The 20,389-nt window shown below is 40.9% G+C and overlaps 1 protein-coding gene across 3 annotated transcripts in view; it reads left to right on the top strand.

Moving 5' to 3' along the window:
• The first annotated feature begins 5,790 nt into the window (after positions 1-5,790).
• Positions 5,791-20,389, top strand: part of ASPH (aspartate beta-hydroxylase) — a 213,717-nt gene continuing 199,118 nt past the window's right edge. Inside the window, exon 1 of one of the 3 annotated variants that reach the window (XM_032882622.1) lies at positions 5,791-6,180. In XM_032882622.1, the coding sequence (XP_032738513.1) occupies positions 6,027-6,180 (154 nt within the window). In that variant the 5' untranslated portion in view covers positions 5,791-6,026. The remainder of the gene's footprint in view (positions 6,181-20,389) is intronic. The other 2 variants (XM_032882621.1, XM_032882625.1) reach the window with 2 other exon arrangements.

The following is a 20,389-nucleotide window of genomic DNA, read 5'->3' as shown; positions in this document are numbered from 1 at the left end:
TTTAGGTATTTGTGGCTGCCCATAACTGTGTGTTGGGTTCATTGCTGAATGGACTGCCCCTACCTATTTTTAAGAAAATAACTAAAATTTTAGGTTGTGTACTACTTGAAAATATTTTGACTTCAGTCAAAAAAGACATTGATTTTATATAGTTTTGGCATTACTACCAAATATAGCCCTGGCCTTATAAATGCAGGTGGATTCCCAGTACTTAAATGGCTATTTCATACCTCTGCATAGAGTAAATGGAGTGCTCAACAAGAACATTTCAGCTTAAGAGGTATGGTAGGGCCTGGGGCTAACCTGTTAGGGTGACAAGAGTCCTGGGGTCCTTTGGACTGTCCAGCGAAAGCATTCTCCAGGGAGAGGAACAGCAAGTACAAAGAGTCGGAGGTGAATACACTTATGTAATACCTAGTCTGTGCTAGACACTGCCTGATTCACAAGGATGGTTCCCTAGACTAGGGGTCAGCAGTCTTCACCCCACTCTGTATTCTGCACACAGTTCCTAAATATTGTTTGTGACTTAGTTTATTTTCATACAAGCCTACACACTCTATCACTCTGTTCACATTTGATTTCAGTTATCTCAAATAACTCTTTGAAAATAACCTCTTGGGGGGCACCCAGGTGGCTCAGTGGGTTAAGTCTCTGAGGTCAGCCAAGGTCATGATCTCAGGGTCCTGGGATCGAGCCCGACATCAGGCTCTGCTCAGCAGGGAGCCTGCTTCCCCTTCTCTCTTTGCCTGCCTCTCTGCCTACTTGTGATCTCTCTCTCTCTGTCAAATAAATAAATAAAATCTTAAAAAAAAATAACCTCTTGGGCTATGCCTAAATGGTTATAACTTCTGCACCCCAGTTTTTGCCCAAGTGGTTCTTTAAGGATACCTTTTGGTAGCTGCATTTTTTAATTCTTTTTTTGTGTTGGATCTGGAAAAAACTGTGTGCAACAGTGGATACCATAAAGGACCCGGGAAAATAGAATCAGAATTTGTGAGACAGATGCTTGGAAGGGATTTCCATGACCTTTTACTAGATTGATATGCTGCAGGAGCTGCGAGGAGTAGCTTTAGTAAGCATTGAAGATACTGGAGACCGTGTCTAACTCAAAGGGATCTGCCACAGAGAAATGAGTTCATTGAGTGATCAAGTCAACCTTGTAGCAGTTCCATGAAGAATTACAAAATATTCAGGGCTATCAGTTTATAGCCACAACATAATGCTGAACAAATTTTAAGTGTAATGGATATTGTACTCCTTAAAGGCATACAGTAGAATTTCAAATATATTAGCAGTGGTCTTTAGGTTAATAAAATCATGTTTCAATGATACATTTATGTATCATATACATTTATTTTCTGTGCTAGCAAGTTCTATGACAGAGTCTCTTGGGGAATTTTTTTTCTTTTTTCTTTCTTTATTTCTTTTTTTTTTTTTTTCTGATATGGGATCAGCGATGCCCGTCATGTGCTTATGAAATTGCAGAATAGTTTTGAGTCAGAATGATGACAGTGTAAAAAGGGCAAAGTCAATACTAATTTGATGTAGGGTATGCATGATTTCTCACCAACTACCAAGGATCTGTGTTGGCTAATTATTCAGTTTGCATATTGTAATAACATTATTTGTTGTAAGGCAAATATATCTGCTTTGTGTATTTAGATTTGATAAAATTAGAGGATCCTAGAAAGTGGCTTCAGGATACTTTTCTTTTGACTTAGGGGAAAGGTTTACACCTGAAGAGAATGGTAGTTTTCATGAAGTGCATAAAAATGATTAGTTATACATACACACACACATTAGATCCTTGAGGCAAATAAAGTTTAAGTAAAATTATTATCTTGCAAAGAACTGAATCCTTGAGATTCCTCCACATCTTTTTTTTTTTTTTTTTTTGCTTTTCTTGATTTCTCTGATACTTTCTAAGGACTCCTAAACCTCATTAATATTTCCTTTTATATACTGCAGAACTGCCATGCCTCTAATCGGTTGTTACTCTCTAATTATTTTGACTTTCTCTCTAGGCTTAAGGTTCTTTCTGGCATTAAGTTTGAGACTTAAGAAGAATCAATTAATTTTATGAGTTCCCTGTACTAGCACACTTAAGATCTAGCAATAACCATTATGTAAATGCTGTTTATTAGGAAGGGAATTTGGCACTAAGAAGTACCAGTCCTGATAGAAAATATCAAGAAGCAAAATGAAAAAAGAAATGATAGATTCCTTAGCGAGTATGTTTTCAGACTATTTTTCCATATTGCAACACAAGATTTATTTTTTAAAATTTTATATTATATTATTTTTAAAAAGATTTTATTTATTTATTTATTTATTTATTTATTTAACACAGAGCACAAACAGGTGAGCAGGAAAGGGCAAAGCAGGCTCCTTGCTGAGCAGGTAGCCTGATGCGGGGCTCGATCCTAGAACCCTGGGATCATGACCTGAGCTGAATGCAGATATTTAACCAACTAAGCCAGCCAGGTGCTCCAAGATTTCTTTCTGTCTTTCTTTTTTCTTTTTTTAAAGATTTATTTATTTATTTATTTATTTGAGGTGGTGGAGGGGCAGAGAGAGACATAGAGAGAGAGAATGAGAGAGAGAGCATCTCTGACAGACTTCCTGCTGAGTGCAGAGTGGGACACAGGACTCAATTCCATGACCCCAAGATCACGACTTGAGCTGAAATCAAGAGCCAGATGCTTAAGCAACTGAGCCACCCAGGTGCCCCACAACACAAGATATCTAATTCGAATCTGTTTTTGACTAGGTTTAAAATTATTTCTGCTCATATAAATTTATTCCCTATATTTATAATGTAGATACCAGCTAGGCTTATTAATTATCTATTAATATAAAGTCAAGTTGTTTGGTGAAAAAGACAGTTCATTTACTTGTTGAAATATAACCAGTATAAGAATAACTGCTTTGAGGACATTTTGAGTATGAGAAGACATGTTGAGAATGCCTTAAAAGTACTCTTGTACTGAGCAACATAGCCTTCATTGCAACACATTCCACTAATACAAAATGAAAACATACAGTTGAATCACGACCACCTGAAATTCATTCTTCCTACTATGACAAAATTTACTATGGCAAATAAAGATGAGGAAATACTCATTTTTAATCTGCAATAATAAAATTTCACATTAGGAGGACTGCATAAAAATGTACTTTCTAGGAAGCTGGTTAAAATGTAACTTTAAAACAGTGTTCTAGTAGGTATAAGTAAGTCCAAAAATACCTATTTGGAAAGCATTTGACTAGAGGTCATGAAAGGTCAGTAAAAGAAAAAAAAAAAAAATCTAGGACAAATCTTGTCCTCAAGTTCTCACTGCAAATCCCAGTGAAGCCAATGGAAAGTTTATGGAAATATCTGAAAGGCACATTTGGCCTAGTTCAAAAGAGCTATTAAATTAGTATTTTAATACATTGTCCTAGTTAAGTCTTGTCTTTATGGTCCTTTTAACATTGCTTCACCCAGGGTTCATTCAGAGCTTACTCAGAAGTCACAGAAATGAGGATAGGCTAACAGGATATTTGACCTTTTATCCAATTTCAAAGAGACTTTGACTCCCTAACCTCCCCCAGCCCAAGACTGAGAAGAGAACCCATGTGAAGAAATTCATGGGTCCAAGGCAAGCTTTGTGGTTTTTAATGCCCATACAGTAGGGAGTATAAACAGATGTAAAATGTATAATACTGATGCTTAGCTTTGGAGAATTTGGTCCCTGAAACTAAACTGTATATATGACTGACAATATCTGATGTTACAAATATTGTTATAAATTTTACTTTATACTATTGAGTATATAAATGTCATTGTGGCTGTTACCTTGTGATAAAAGGAAGAAGTCAGGTAACCTTTAACTTCCTGTGCTGTTTTATAGAGCCTTTGTTTTGGCCCAGTACTGCCTCAGTACACTGCAATGGACCTTGCCTATAGCACCAGATTTGGTTTCTGGAAATGCTGGAACAAAGCATCAGTTCATGACATTTTGGAGTCAGTTATCAAAGATTTGACTTCTTCAAAGAGGAGGATTTTGATAAGCACCCATCCTCAGCTTTTAGATTTATCTTTGAAGATACAAGGAGGCTTCAGGGATACCTCTGCTAAGAGAGGAGGGAGCGAGGTGAGACAATCTCTGCTCAAAACCAAGCCTTGTCTTGAAAGGAAAATTTGGACCATAGACTCTGGAGCCAGAAGTACTGAGTTCATGTCCCTGCTCTATCACTTACTACATCTATGACTTCAATGACTTTGTTTAACCTCTCTGGGCCTCAGTGACCGCACCCCTAAAAAATGGACACAAACACAGGACTTTGTGAGAATTTAAAAGTTCAAATATCTAGAGCATTGTTTTTCTTACTTCAGCTCTCATTATTATTTTATACCGAGTACTCTCACTTAGATTTGTCTCTTGGCCCAGCTCTCTGCCTCCCCATTTAAATAATGTAAGGTGGCCTGGATGGGAGAAAGGATGTGTAGAGGCAGAAAGAGATGCGATAAGTAAAGAACAAAGCCGCTTCAGTAAAAACCGTGAGCTCCCCTCCCCCTGTTATATCTTGACAACTATCTGACATCTCACAAAAAGGAGAGAGGACTTCTTTCCTCTATGCAACATGCTCTCTATGGGCCTCTCTGTATCACTAGTCAGTGCCCAAGCAGCACCCAGCCATTCAAAGCGGAAGAGTCAGGTGGGCCCCGACACCTGCCAATATGGGGTAGTGGGGTTGGAGAAGAGGAAGGAAACCGGATGCCACACCGTAAAGCTTTCTCTGGGTTGGAGCCCCCTTGAGACACTTCCAGAGGTAGGGTCTCCAAAACACGGTCAAAAACTGGGGGAAGGTTTTAATAAGTTGCCAGAAAGGTATCAAATCACCAAACGTTTCTTGCTTAACTGTTACGCACCAGGACTTGGGCTGGCAATGGGCGACACAAAGATGATGGTGACGTCCCTGACCGCAAGTTCCTGTCTGATCATCCATGGGCACATATATTTTTAAGACCACGTGTGGCCATCAGCTCAGGCCCAGTCCCTCTGCCACTGCACAGGAGGGGACCCACGGTTGGGGACAACAAAGAAAGATGCCTGTAGCCGTTAGCCCGGCAGACGGAGATTTCAGATAGAGGATGCCATCCAGGGCAAGAAAATGAACCTTTGCTTTACATTTACACTCGTGCCTGTTAACTAAGATTCTCTGAAAATATTGATGACACAAAGGAAATGAAGTCCTGCTTTGAAACCCAACTGATCAATTACATATGACTTAAGCCTTTCTAATATCACCATTTCAGAAATGCCTTAATGTTCATACAGACGAGAAACACAGCTCTTTCGCAAGAAGCGGGACTGCATTCCTTGGAGCCTATGTGTACAGTGAGGTGGAATATGAACAAAACTCCCAGAGAAAGGCCAAGGGGCCGCGCTCGGTGCGAACGCTGCACATGTGTCCGTCGTCCCCGCCCCCGCGCCCCGCCCCATCCATCCAGATTGTACCGGGTCCGCAAACGCTCGCGAGAGCCCTCCTGGCTTCCACGTTTGCCACGTTCCAAAGGACCGAGACAGACTGGAAAGTCGAAGGCGGCTCGCGCTCACAGGCGGCTACGACGCGCCCAGAACAGCCCCAAGTCTTCAGAGGGTGGGGAAGCACAGCGGGTTCCGTCCCTTCACAGGAACCGTTGTGATTGGCTCTAGTCTCCGTCACTCAGCCTTCCGCGGGGGCGGGAGGAGGCGGGGCTCGGGTGGAAAGGGGCGTGGCCGAGGGGGTGGGCGAGCCGCGCGCTCTCGCCAGGGGAGGGAGTCACAGGTTCAGCGCACGCGAGGGTTGGGCGCGCGCAGCCGGCACGCGGGCGAAAGTCCTCGGAGGCGCGGCGGGCGGTGCCGAGACACAGGCGCTGCTGCAGGAGCAGCGGCCCGCACCCGCCGCAGCGCTCGCCGCCGTCAGCGGCCCTCGCGCCTCCGGTGTCCGGGCTCACTGAGGAACCCCCCCACCCCTCGCCGGTTCCAGTAGTGCGCGCAATGGCCCCTCGCAAGAACGCCAAGGGCGGCGGAGGCAACAGCAGCAGCAGCAGCAGCAGCAGCGGCTCTGGCAGCGGCTCCGGCAGCGGCTCCGGCAGCGGCAGCCCGGGCGCGGGCACCAGCGGCGGCAGCAGCAGCCCCGGGGCCCGGAGAGGTCAGAGGCGTGCGGAGGCGGGAATGCGGGGCCGGGGTCCGGGACCGGCCCGGGCGGCTGGCTTTGCGGTTCAGTCTCCTCGGATTCCGCGGTGCATCTCCTTCATCCTCCGCGTCGCTCCTCCTTTTGGCGCGGGGCGGAGGCCGCGCGCGGTGGGCCAGGCGGGCGGACCGAGGGGCCGGGCGGAGCTGGGTCCGTGGCCTGGGGTTGGTCGCGCCGGGGAGCCCCTTCCCGGCTGATCCCTCACCTGCATGGCGCAGCCAGAAGGGAGGTTAGTGATCTACCCTTTCTTGGCTGTGCGTGGATCCAAAGATGGGAGGGAGTAAGGGAACCAGTTTACCTTTGCGGTGCATGTTTTGGGGAGTTTGGAAATGAGCCAAAGTCGGAGAAAATAAGTTCCTGCCAAACCAAGGTAATATTGTGTGTGTGTGTGTGTGTGTGTGTGTGTGTGTGTGTCGGGTGTGTTTGTGGGGGGGCCGGAGTGATTTGAATGTTCTTGGAAATAATTTTAAATACTTTTGCTCCTAGGTAGCTTTCTTAACATGCGTTGTTGTTGCCTTGAAAGTAGCATAGAATATCATAGAATACTGGGTGAACCTCTCGATTTTTTCAGTCTTCTCCTTAAAAACAACAACAACAAAAACAAAAACACGTTGGCTATTAACCTTTTTCTTCCATGTGCTTTACCCAGCAAAGAGAACAGTGCAGATGTTTTAAATCTGTTTCATCTCATATTTCAGCTGTTCTGTTTCTTTTATACTTCCTTGGACTCATTTAGGATATTGTTACTGCAGTACACGTGTGTGTGAATGTGAGCTGCAGTTTTTCCTTTTTGAGATGATCATTTTGAAATGATAGAGACTTTCTGTTTCCTGAGGTCTACAAGTAATCATTTTATATATAAAACGAATAAATTAGGTAACTACAGTCATACTTCATATAACTGTTTTTTTTAATAAGCACTTATCACCATGTCAAAGTATCTTATTTTCTTGTGTATTGCCTTCTTGTTTTACACCCTCTCCTTGTTCATTCCTATTGCCAACTCCTAGAATAGTCCTGGACTTAATAGGTGCTCAATAAATATTTGATTAATGAGTGAATGAATACATTTAAATGGTGAACGTAGTGTAATTAAACTCATTGCACAAATTAACATTCTAAGAGCTAATATTTATATCGTAAATGAAAAAAGATACAATTTGAAGTTAAAAGACAGCATATTAATTCATCGTTGACATAAGTAAAAGTTTGTGTTCCTTTGTCACTTGTCCCTAAATTCCAGTCAGTTGCTTAAAGAGGCAGAAGAGTAGTGAATTGTCTGGCAGCTTTGGCTACCCTTTTAAAAATTTCGAAATGGGAAGATCCTGGACAGCAAGCCGGGAAAGCTGATGAACAATACTGTTGTTTTGTTCATGTTAACTGCTGTCAGAAGTTTTCTGTAGCTGTTTATAAGGGAGGCACATCTTTGTTCCATTTTACTCTTTGTACTCATGGGTAGAAGAGGCCTGATTGCGTCTGGGGAAGTCATTGTATTAAGGACTATTACTGGGTTCGAATTAGTGCGGCGGGTTGGGGGTGTTGTAGGGGGATATATATTGTGTACTCACCAACGCTGGTTCTTCAATCACTGAACCAGTTTTAATAGGCAGGTAATAAATATAGGAAATGTTACGACCTAAATTAATGTATTTTGACTTGCCTATTTAGATACTTTTGAGCTGCCACTCCTGTCCATATTTGAGGATCTGTGGCCTTTTAAGCATTGTTCACATTGATTGCACAATTGTCATGAAAAGACACGGTATGTAAAAGAGAAAAGTAACTGTATTACCAAAAAAAAAACATAACAAAAACGGAACAGAAAACACTGAAAGAGTTGGTATTGGAGTCTTCCATGTTACGTAATGAGTAGTCTTTTTCCACATCCATTTTTTGTAGTAGTGTGTTCTGACTGTGTGCCAGGTAGAAGGCACTGGAGGTGGAAACAGCGATTCTTTGAGTCTTAAACAGTGTGAAAGTGTGATTCTGTTTGTCTTGTTTGCTTATATAGCAGGTCATACCTGGAAGATAAAGCTGACTTCCTTTTTGTTGCTGTGTTCCTTGAGTCTTTGAGGTGGAGACGTTGATTCCCAAACCATTCTCATCTGCTGGGAAATCACAGAAGCTGAAGAAATTTTAACAGTGGCATTACCCTAAGGCCCATCTAGTTCCCTCTTCTAATTTTACAGATGAGGGAATTAATGCCCAGAAAATTCGTGTAGTTCATTGAAGGTTGTAGGTCTCGGAAATCCAACTAGTTAATGTATGATCCAAGACTAGAACTCAAGTTTTCTTTCACTCATTCATGAAACCATCATACTTGAATTTGAGGTCCTCTAATTTGTAAGATTTTATGGGAATTTTAGATTTGAAGTAGATTATCCCTTTCCCTCTGTAGATGATCTCTTCCTTTTTGGTTAGGTCTGTGGCATACCACACCAAGTTGCTTAATAAAAAAGTATGCTTTTTTTCATATCCAGTTAAATTTGACTAAAATTAGGTTTGAAATAGTACTTTTGAAAATCTTAGTCTGAGAAGAAATGCACGGGCTTAAATAGGAAGTTTTTTGAGATGTGTTGCATTGAAAGTCTGAAGTTGATGACGACATTAGTCATATGAAATATTATTTGTTAAATTTTTGTATAAAAGCATGGGGGAGAAGGACTCAGTCCTTTGAAACATTCATTTTAGAGAGAAAGTGATTATTTGGCTTTCTCTTTATCTTGGTGATCATTTTGTTGAAAAGTGATGTTTAGAATTTTGGGAATTTATATAATGGATATTTTAAAGCAAGTGCCTACTTTTCATTTAAGTCTTCAACTTAAACTGAAAACCAATAAAATGTCTAGTTTCATACAGAACTCAGTTTTACCTCTTCAATTTTACTCTTTAAAATATAAAAGAAACATGAGTAAATTGGACATCTTGCCTTTAACTTGCGTATGAAAATTTCACTTGCTTGGCCAGTTGGGGCCAGGGGTAACTTAGTTCACATTTATTGATTGGAAAATTTTTGGTTGGGAAGGATCATGGTGACCTGTTGGGCTTACTTTGCAGTTCATAGACTCTGGTATGTGTAATGTTTTTGTTTAGCTTTTCCCTTTTGACTATCATTAAGTCTTTTCCTGTAGCTTTCTAAAATGTTACAGAAATGTAAACATCTGTTTGTCCAATAGTGGTTTGTCTAATAGTGTCAGGATACTATGTTACACTTCACCAGTAGGTGTCACTGTAGAATACTTTATCCTTTTTCAGTTAAAGTTTCGGTTATGTAATATCACTTAGTTTTTTTTATTTAATCAGTTCTGTACATACCCAGAACTATCGATGGACAACTGCTTAAAAACTCATAGGCATTGCTCTCAAGGTCTTTAACAGCAGATTTTTAAAGTTAGTAGTAAGATTTTGTCCCTAGCAACCTTATCTATTTAGCTTATCTTTTTTTTTTTTAAGATTATTTATTTATTTGATAGAGCGAGAGAGATCACAAGTAGGCAGAGAGGTAGGCTGAGGGGGTGGGAAAGCAGGCTCTCTGCTGAGCAGAGAGTCAGATGTGGGGCCTGATCCCAGGGCCCTGAGATCATGACCTGAGCTGAAGGCAGAGGCTTAACCCACCGAGCCACCCAGGTGCCCCTATTTAGCTCATCTTGTTTAGAATTAAATGCATTCATTTTTTTTTTAAAGGTTTTATTTATTTATTTATTTGAAGGATCCAGAGAGCACAAACGGTGGGGGGTGGGGGGAATGGCAGAGGGAGAGGAAGAAGCAGGCTCCCTGCAGAGCAAGGATCCTGGTGCCAATGGGATCCCAGCCCCCACCTCCCTCCCGTCATGACCTGAGCTGAAGGCAGACACCCAACCCACTGAGCCACCCAGGTGCCCCTAGAATTAACACATTCATATAGTATCTGCAAAACTTCTGCATTCACAGATTCATCTGATGGATACTAATCATTTAGAAATTTGTGTTTTCTTTCTTTCTACTTTCAGTATTGCTTGGACTGCTTGGTAACGAACAGACACAACACACTGCAGATTGCATTCTGGCTCCCTTGAATGAAGAGGCCTTGGTGAAATTCCCTTTCTTTATCGATAGGCTGTCAGGTAGGGCCAGTTGGTTTATCCTCCATTAGTCATTCTAGGACGAAGAGATAGGATGAAAGCTCCAAGAACAGTGTGCTGTTTTGTGTTCCTTTGAACAGCGTTTTGCACAGCCTGGCCCAGGATGATTTGAAACCAAGTACTAAAAAAATGTTCTGAGGGAACTCTTGAACACATTTTAAAAAGACCAAACATATTAACCTGTAGGAGGTAAAAGGAAAGGTCTGTATTTTAGTCTTCTTTAAAATCACATATGGCAGAGAGATTACTAGAAAAGGAAAAATTTTCCTTTTCAGCTAATTAGCAGCAAAGTAACTTGGATAAAGGCTCTTGTGGACTATCTACCTTATTTTTAGTCGGTACAGAAATTTAACCCCCGAGCTCTCCAATCCCAGTAGAATAACCCCACCCCCAAAAAGGAATGTACTTTGGAAATCTGTTGACCTGGATTCATGTCCATTTAAAAACCTTGTAGCTAGTCTCTCCAAATCTCTTACCCTGATCTTGGAAGAAATCTTCTCTCATTTTATGGTTGTTATAGCCCTCAAACCAATTTTCTATGCCTTTGTGTTGACCTCAGATACATTCATTAAAGTTTTTCTAATGGCAAGGGTGAGTACAAAACTTTGGAGGACATAAGGGTGCAGAGCTAAGCAGGTCATTGCATGCCTGACATTTTTTTGTGGTTGAAAAACAAATCATTTTGTTACATTCTGTTAGCCTATGTGTTACAAGAGAAATGGCTGCCCCAGCAGTAGTGTTTCTAGTATGGCCTGGAGGACCACATGATGCATTTCTGTCCACCTCTGAAGGCCAAGGTACACCATTTGTAGGTCTGTTATGTTGTTTTATCTTACTAGAACTAAGATATATTTTAGTCTTTTGATGCTGTTTTTAATATGAAAATAGGTAACTTTGTTTGTGTCTTGAATAATTTTTATCTCCTAAGTAGTTCGAACTTCATTCTGAACCAAGATACAAAAACATTTTTTTTTTAATTTTATTTATTTGTCAGAGAGAGAGGGAGAGAGAGCGAGCACAGGCAGACAGAATGGCAGGCAGAGGCAGAGGGAGAAGCAGGCTCCCCGCGGAGCAAGGAGCCCGATGCGGGACTCGATCCCAGGACGCTGGGATCATGACCTGAGCCGAAGGCAGCTGCTTAACCAACTGAGCCACCCAGGTGTCCCCAAAAACATTATTTTTTCAAGATTTTGTTTATTTATTTGACATGGGGTTGTGGGGATAGCACAAGCAGAGGGAGAGTGAGAAGCAGGCACCTAGCTGAACAGGGAGCCCAGTGCAGGGCTTGATTCCAGGACCCCGGCCTGGGATCATGACCTGAGCCAAGGCAGATGCTTAACCGACTGAGCCACCCAAGTGTCCCCGCAAAAAAAAAAAAAAAAAAAAATTTAAATTAACGTCCCCTTAGTAAAACTGGAAGGTACGTAGAACCCATCTACAATTTAACCAGTCTCTGGGGAAAGTGTCAGCTGCCTGTCGGGGGATGTGGAGGTGCTGGGGTTGGCTCAGATGTCTCAGGTCTGCTGCTCCAGGATCCACTCAGCTCTGCAGGCATAGGTGTACGTCTGTCTGGGTGGAGATGCATGTCTGGTTCTGTTCTACAGTTCTGGCGATTTCTGCTAGAAAACTAGATGTTTGTTTCTTTCTTTTCTGTATGCCAGCTGTAGAGGTATATTCCGGAGTCCCATGCTTTAACTTTTTCTCTTTCTTCTGGTGGTGTGGGGAGCCAGGGTGGTATTTTCTTGTCATTCATTATTTATTTTTAAAAAAATTTTATTCTTCTGGAATGGGAGAGCTTAAGGCATTTGGCCTGCCTTTGATACTTGTTTTCAGGGAAATGTCTTACCTTTGGCTGAGGTGGTTATCTTTTAATGGCAAATCTCTGAATGCAGGTCAGTTCTGATCCCGCTGATGACCCTTGAGGACAAATTTGCTGTAGATAACCTATTAGACTCAAAGGAAAATCTGAACTTACTTCACGAATACATTGTTTAAAAAAAATAGTCACATAAGGACTTTTGAAGGTTTTGGACTGTTCTTCAGCCCCTTGTGAGATCCAGGTGGCTTGTCTCGTCATTCTGGCCACAGTGTAACTGTCATCATCCACTGTAGATGCTCTCTGTGCTCTAAAGCGGGTAGGGGCTAGTGAATCAGACGGGGCCAGGCCGGTGGTGGCTGTCCAGTTAGAGCAGAGTGGAAGGCACTCTTGCAGGGCTTGGAGAAATGCCATTACTTCTCTCCCACATATGTGCCTGCCCATTTAACCCAGTGACTCATTCTGTATGGAAGCCAGCAAGCCTCAGTCTTCATTTTAAAGTGAAAGAATATTGTTTGATAAAATAATATGGTTCCCTAATCGGTAGGGTGTAGACTCAGCGCTGTTTTGACGTTATACTCTGTGTCTAACTTCTGTTTCTTATTTATCATATCACTAACATACACAGTTCCCTCCCCTCCTCCCCATTTTTCACCGTTTTAAATTTCCCAGTTCCTGAAAAGATACACTGGGAAGCCCTTTTGGTCTTAATGTTCACATGTAAATTTTACTTAGGAGCAGTTACTTTTTTTTTTTTTCTTACATGAAAATAAAAACGTGTGCCGAAAGACTGTCTGTCTAGCCTTTAACTTCACTTTTCCGTTCTTTGAATCAAGTTCATTTGAACGGATGTCCCTTTCTGAGTTTTAGAAATTAATTCATGCTTTTTTGTCAGTGAGCCATCTCTCTAACTTCTACAACCATAGATTGCTATGTACCGTTCTTTAAAACTTTGTCTCTTTGAAATGTTGCATGTTTAAGACCTAGCCACTGTCCAGGTGAAGAAATAAAATGTTGCCAAATTCTTGGTTTCTCCTCTCCTGCATTATCCCTTCTCAGCCACTCTTACACAATTTGTGATAATTATTATCCTGCACTTCCTTATAATGTATAACGTATAATGTATAGACACCCAAGTGATGTCTATTACATAATGTCACGTTGCAGGTTGTGTAACTAGGGGTGATTTGTGTAAACATAACTATTGTCAAAGGCCGTTTAGATAAAAGTGCTTAGGAAGTGTATCTCTATATACCACTTGGCTTGTTGAGTTTTCTTTTTGCAGACATTGCTGCTCTGAGCAATCTTGTGAGTGCCCATGCCCTTGTGTACGTTCCGAAGGGCTTTTCTGGCTTGGAATTGGTGGTCATAAGAAAGCATTTCTTCAACTTCACACGCTCCTGCTGTCTGTGTTGTCGTAGTAGGTTTATGCTTCCGCTCACCCAGCTTACAGCTCCTTTTTGCTGCCACCGCATTACCAGCACTTGGTAAGGTTTAATATTCACAAGTTTAGTGGGTGTGATGTTGTTATCTTGTGGTTTCAACTTGCATTGGCTTGATCAGCAGTGAGATTACTCCCGAGAATAGCTATTTGTGTTTCTTTTTCTGTGAGTTGCCTGTTCATTGAGCGTGTCTATTTTTTTGGGGTGTGGTGGTGGTGGTTTGGTTTGTTATGTGTTTTTTCATTTTGATTTGTAGAATTTCTGTTCTATATTCTGAACCTTTGGATTATTTGTAGGGTGAAGGGCTTCTCCCAATTGATTATTTTCCTTGTCATTTCCTATAGTATATTTAGTGCAGAATTTTAAGATTTTAGCATATTCATATTATAATTTTTACTTTATGGTTTGTACCTTTGTGCTTTAAGATATCCTTTCCAAAACAGAGATCATAAAACATTCTCTTATTTCTTCTAAAATATCTTAAATTTTGTCTTCTCACATGTAGATCTCTAAACTACCAGGTGTACATTTTATTGTATATATTGTGGTCATAAAACATTCTCTTATTTCTTCTAAAATATCTTAAATTTTGTTTTCTCAATGTAGATCTCTAAAGTACCAAGTATAGGTTTTATTGTATATATTGTGAGGTAGAGATCTAATTCAATATTTTTAAAAAACGGATGATGAAAATTTCTTGTACCATCAGTTGAAGTGTCTTTACACGCTAATCTGCGTGTATCATGTATTATGTATAACTCTTGTGTGGCTCTGTTTTATTCCAAGAGTGTAGGAATCACTCACAGCATATTTGGTCAGGCAAATCCTCTGCCTTGTCTTGTTATCATTGTCCTTGATGTTTTCGGACCTTTCCTTGTGCATGACCGTAGCATTTAGCATAAGCTTATCAAGTAAGTTTCATGAGAACTGTTACAGGATATTGACTGGAGTTGTATTGAATTTATAGCATGATTTGGAAAAAATAGACATCTGTAAAACCAGGTCTTCCTATATGTGAACATGTATAATTTCCTATTTATTTAAGTCTTTTTATTAATTTTTGTAATTTCATCCAAAAGTTACATAGATCTTTTATTACATTTAGCCTGGGTAATTAATGTATTTACATTTTTTTTTGTATTTACATTTTTAAACAAGTATTTTATTATGAAAAATTTAGAATGTGCACCTGAGTTAAAAGAATTGTATAATGACCATACCACTGAGATTTTGTAGTGGTTAACATATAATATATTTGCTTTATATCATATCAATCTGTTAATTTGTTCTTTATGGGTTTCCAGGTAAGTTGTAGATATCAGTATACCTCACTCCTAAACATTTACCGATGTCTGATGTTAACTAGAGCTCAACATTTGTTTCTGGTTTGTTTTTTTTTTTTTACCCCCTGAGGTAATATTTGCATACAGTGAATTACACAAATCTTAGTGTATTATTCTCAGTCTTTATAAATGTCTACATCTGTGTAACCCAAACAACCTGGTAAGATAGAGAAGATGTCTATCACCTCAGAAAACTCCAGTCCCTTCCTTGCCACCACCTCTGCCATCAGAGGCAGCCATTGTACTAAATTTTTTCACTGTAGATTGGTATTGTCTGTTTTGGAACTTTGTTTACATCTTCTTTGAGTCAGCAGATTTTTGAGGTCCATCCCTGTTGCGTGTATGAGTATCTTGTGTTTGTTGCCAAGTGGTCCATTGTGTGACCAGAGCACAATGTTTCTCTGGTCTTTTACTGATGGACACTTGGGCTATTTCTAGTTTGGGCCTATTACGAAGAACATTCTATGAATATTGTAATATTGGGGATTTTTTTTTTTTTTTTTTAGTGGATGTATGTCTTCATTTCTCTGAGTAAATACCTAGGAGAGGAATTACTGGGTTATAAGGTAGGTGTTTGTTTAGTTTTATGCAAGAACTGCCAAATTATTTTCCAGAGTGGTTGTACAATATATATTATGCTCCCACCAACAGCGTGTAGGAATATAGTTGTTCTACATCTGTACCAACATTTAGTGTTGTCAGTCTTCTTAATTTTAGCCATTCTGGTGGGTGTTAGTGGCTTCTCATTGTGGTTTAAAATTACATTTCCCTGATGACTAGTGATGTCACGTAGTTTTTCTTCTGCTTATTGGTCATATATATTATCTTCTTTTGCAAAGTTTCTGTTTACCTCTTTTACCTATTTTTTATTATCTTTTTTTTTTTTTGGTCTTTTTGTTATTGAGTTGTAACTTTAAAATATTCCAGATAGAAGTTCTTTTCAGATAGATATATGTATTGCAAATAATTTCTTCCAGTCTATAGCTTACTTTTTTCTTAATAGTATCTTTTGAAGAGCAAATATTTTTATGTTGATGTTTACTTCATTTTTAATGGTTTTTGCTCTCTTTATCTTGTCTAAGAAACTGCCTATTTTCTTTTTTCCCCCTATTTTCAAGTTACAAAGCTATCCTGTTATACGTTCTTTTAGAAGTTTTGGGATTTATTATTTATTTATTTATTTATTTATTTTTGAAAGGGAGAGAGAGAGAGAGCGCATGCATGCAAGTGGTAGTATGATGCAGAGGGAGGGAGAAAGTTTCAAATGGCCTCCATGCCTAGCCTGGAGCCCAACACAGGGCTCCATCTCACGACCCTGAGTTCATGACCTGAGCAAAAGTCAAGAGTCAGACCTTTAACCAACCGAGCCACCCAGAATCCCCTAAATTTTAAATATCTTTAAATTCTGGTTATTTTGGGGCACCTGGGTGCCTCAGGCAGTTAAGCATATACCTTCGGCTCAGGTCATGATCTTAGGGTCCTGGGATGGAGTCCCACGTTAGGCTCCCTGCTCAGCGGAGAGTCTACTTCTCCCTCTCCCTCTGCCCCTTCCCTCTCACACCGCTCATTTTTGTTCTCTCTCAAAAAAAAAAAAAAAAATCTTAAAAAAATTCTAGTTATTTTTAGACAGAATTTTTTCTGAGTTTATTAAAGTGAAAAGTCTTTAAAAAAATAGGCTGGATATTCTAATACCTGTGAGAAGGTAAACCATTTGGTCCTGGTGATGTGGTTACGTTGGCTTCCATTTAAGCAGGAAAATGGTGTCCATTTTCCTGCTTAAATGGTAATGACTAGCGCTGGATACATTACTTTGTTCAAAACTGAACTGACTCTCTTCATGAGTCATAATGCTTGTTTTTTGGAACTTTCAGGTTTATTTGATTATTTGATGGGTTTTAATGACTCAGTCTCTTTAGTTGTAACCAGTAAATATACTTGGAAGTCTAGGGTACCTGACGTAGATCTGAGAGAACAGTTCCTGAATGGCTCTGTGTCTCCTATGAAGGTACTAGTAGATTTATGTGCCAAACATTGGTGTTCCCTGTGTTTCCATTTCCATTTTGGTCTGTTGAATTACAAAGGTAGGACCTCTCTAAGGTGAAATTCATATATGTGAAGGTGCAAAGCTCATAAAGCAACTTGTATTCTTTTCTTCTTTTAGAAGTGGTATAGTATTTGTGCCAATAAGTCCCCAGCTACTTTTTCAGAACCCTCTTGTGATCACTGAGACATTTAAGATGACTGAATCAGGGTAGAGTAAGGTTGATTAAGATTGGGTAAGATAAAGAACTGTTCAGTAGCTCAGGTAAGTACTGATTTGGAAGAAATTACTTGTATTTGAGATCTTTCTCCTCGGTTGGCCTTGCAACAATGTCTTGCTGTCCTCTGTGTGTTCTTAGTTGATGTTTCCCTGTGTTTTCAGTACTAGATATTTAAATCTTCAACTCCTTGAGCTCAATGCCTTACTTCTTCCCATTGCATTTTGACAGATGACTTCCTCCCATTGTTTGGAGAAATCAGGGACATCCTTCAAGAGTTTCTCATCTCAGGGCACCTGGGTGACTCAGTCAGTTAAGCAGCCAACTCTTGATTTTGGCTCAGGTCCTGATCTAGAGTCCTGGGGTCGAACCCCAAGTTGGGCTCTGCCCTCAGTGGGATGTTTTCTTGAGGATTCTCTTTCCCTCTCCTTCTTCCCCTCCCTGCCCTCTTGCTTCCCCCCCCCAATAAAAAAAAAAAAAAAAAAAATTTAAAAAAAAAAAAAAAAAGTCTTGGGGCACCTGATTGGCTCAGTCGTTTAAGCGTCTCTCTCTTTGGCTCAGGCCATGTTCCCAGGATCCTAGGATCGAGCCCCGCGTTGGGCTCCCAGTTCAGCAGGAGGTCTGCTGCTTCCTTTTCCACTTCCCCTGCTTGTGTTCCTTCTCTTTCTGTGTCTTTCTCTGTCAAATAAATAAATAAAATCTTAAAAAATAAATAAATAAAATTTAAAAAACTTTTCTCATCTCATGCATTATGTGTGGGGTTTGGGGTTTGATCTCTGAAGTTCATGACATTGGGAACCAACTGACATGAGGCTGATTTTTTTGTTCTCCCCCAACCCTGCCCTGAGTGGGGAGACTGGGGTCTGGGGCCTAGGATGGCTGCAAAAGCCAGTACAGTTGAGAATCTTGACAAGATATTGCTCTCATTGGCATATGAGAGAAAATAAGAACTGAGCTCATAAAATATATCTTTAATGTGTAGTTCAGTACAGCCCCTTTTCTTTCTTTAGACTGAGGAGGAGGCCCAGTAGGGTGGACCGTGAGTGGAGAGGAGCCAGTATCACAGATAGAAAGAATGTAAAATCTTGGCAGTCACAGCTGTTACAGACCTCTGGTCCCTACCAACCTAAGAGAAAAGCAAAGGCTGGGGCAGGAGCCCTGGGCCGCCCAAAGGAGCCCTCACTGGTGTGTACCATGTTCTCACAGACCTGAGCAATCACTTACCCACCCCTGAGAACTCCTGTTCTCTATCCCTTTCCGTAGCCTGTTCCCCTTTCTTTAGTTTCTCTCATTTAATGAAAAACAAAACCCAAAACCTCCTTCTACCCTGCCTTCTCTACCCAGCCAAATATCACAAATGAGTAATATGGGCTCCTCTTCTTCTCTCCTTCCCTCCAAGTCTTTCTGGTCAGAGTCTACAGAGACTACATTAGTCCTAGATCTGCTGGGCTCTTGTTCCTTTTCTTTGCTCCCGGAAGAGGATGGTCTTCCCCAGAATTCTTTGCTGGGCCCTGTTCTAATCCTATGCTACACACTCTGCATAGCTGTAACTACTGTCTGTTGATGGCTTCCAATGCTTGGTATTCCTCTTGAGCTATCAACTTAACTGGTAACCATAATGGTAGAGGACAAACCTAGCTGCCACTTAGCAAGTGCTCACTATATGTCAGACATTGTTTCTTTAGCTCAACATTTAATTCTCATAGTTATTCTTGACCTCCTCTTTTTGTGGGTGAAGAAATGGAAGCTTAGCTTAATTTATCAAAGATCATGGAGCTAGTAGCAGTGGGAACTGCAGTTGGGATCCCAACCCTTGACTCTAGAGCTCCTTCAGTTGAACATTTTAGATTCTTTCGTTGTTGCTTAGGTTACTCCTAACTGGCTCTGTTTCATCTCTCTGTCATAGCCACCCTTATAAAGTGGAGATGAGGTCATGCCCCTTCTTTATTTGAAAACCTTGAGTGGTTCCTCAGGACTCAAGATACTATGGAGTTCTGTAGCATGATCTAGGGACACTTCATGATCTTGCCTCTCTTACCCTCTCCGGCCATTTTCTGCCTCCCTCTCTCTGTTTATACTGATTAAGCCATATTCAGTCACTCTCTGTGGCCTCTGACTGTACACATGCTGTTTCTTCTAGGACAGCTCCTTGCTTTGCCTTTTCCTGCCTGACTCCTAAGTATCCTTCACCATTTAGCTCCTTCATTAGTCCTTCCTGTTCTCTCTTCGGTGTCTTCCCATACTCTGGGCTTTGTAACCCCCATGCCCCCAAGCACAAGGTTCCGTAGCATTCCCCGCATATCACTATTTTAGCATCTTTATTCACTTATTGGTTCCTTCAGCAAATGAAAATGTATCAGGTATCGGACAACAAAATATCAGACTGGACTGGACCCGAGTGCTGGCTCTGCCACTTCAATAAAGGCATCAAACCTCTCTTAGGATCTTTAACTTTTCTCCATCTTTAAAATATGGATGACTGTACTTGCAGCATAGTTACAAAGATTGATACAAAGTGTCACATAGTAAGCACTTCATTAATACGTTTATTAAGTATGGTGATGGTGATATTCCTGTGAACAAAACAGACATTTCATCTTGGACTGTAATGATCGGTGGTCTTCCATTCTTGCTTGATAATAAGGGTAGCATCTTTATTAGGAACAGACACCAGACTCAGACTTCCATAAACAATTAGGACTTTTTTCATTTAAAAAGATGTGATACGTTGATTCCAGACGTGGTATGACCAGTGGCTAGAAATGTCTTCAGGAACTCGTGTTCTTTCTGCCTCTCTGCTCTCGTTCTCAGCGTCCATGTCACCTTGAGGCTGGTTCCTCTCCTGGACCTATAGCCAGGATGGTAGCCAGAGGCCACTGGGAATGCAGGCTTCCTTGTTCATGTCCTGTGGAAGAAAAGAGCCTTCTTTTTCTCATTTGCTCAGAGTAAGAGTCCATGCTGCTTATTGGTTTCAGCTGGCATAGGCCTGCACATCTCATCCGCCACTGGTGGTGGGGAGATGACCATGATCGTTTTAGAACTGGGCTCGGCATTGCCCCTCAGACACACCCCCTTGGAGCTTCTCAGTTCTGCTGCCATAGCATGGAGCAGCCTCAGATGGCCGTGGAAGCAGATGGACACAACCAGCGTCCAGTAATGCTTTATTTGTGGATCTGGACATTTGAGT

The sequence above is a fragment of the Lontra canadensis genome, unplaced genomic scaffold (genome assembly GCF_010015895.1).
Source record: "Lontra canadensis isolate GAN:19392208 unplaced genomic scaffold, GSC_riverotter_1.0 scaffold83, whole genome shotgun sequence".
NCBI classification, from domain to species: domain Eukaryota; kingdom Metazoa; phylum Chordata; class Mammalia; order Carnivora; family Mustelidae; genus Lontra; species Lontra canadensis.
This window is presented reverse-complemented; position numbering and strand designations above follow the sequence as displayed.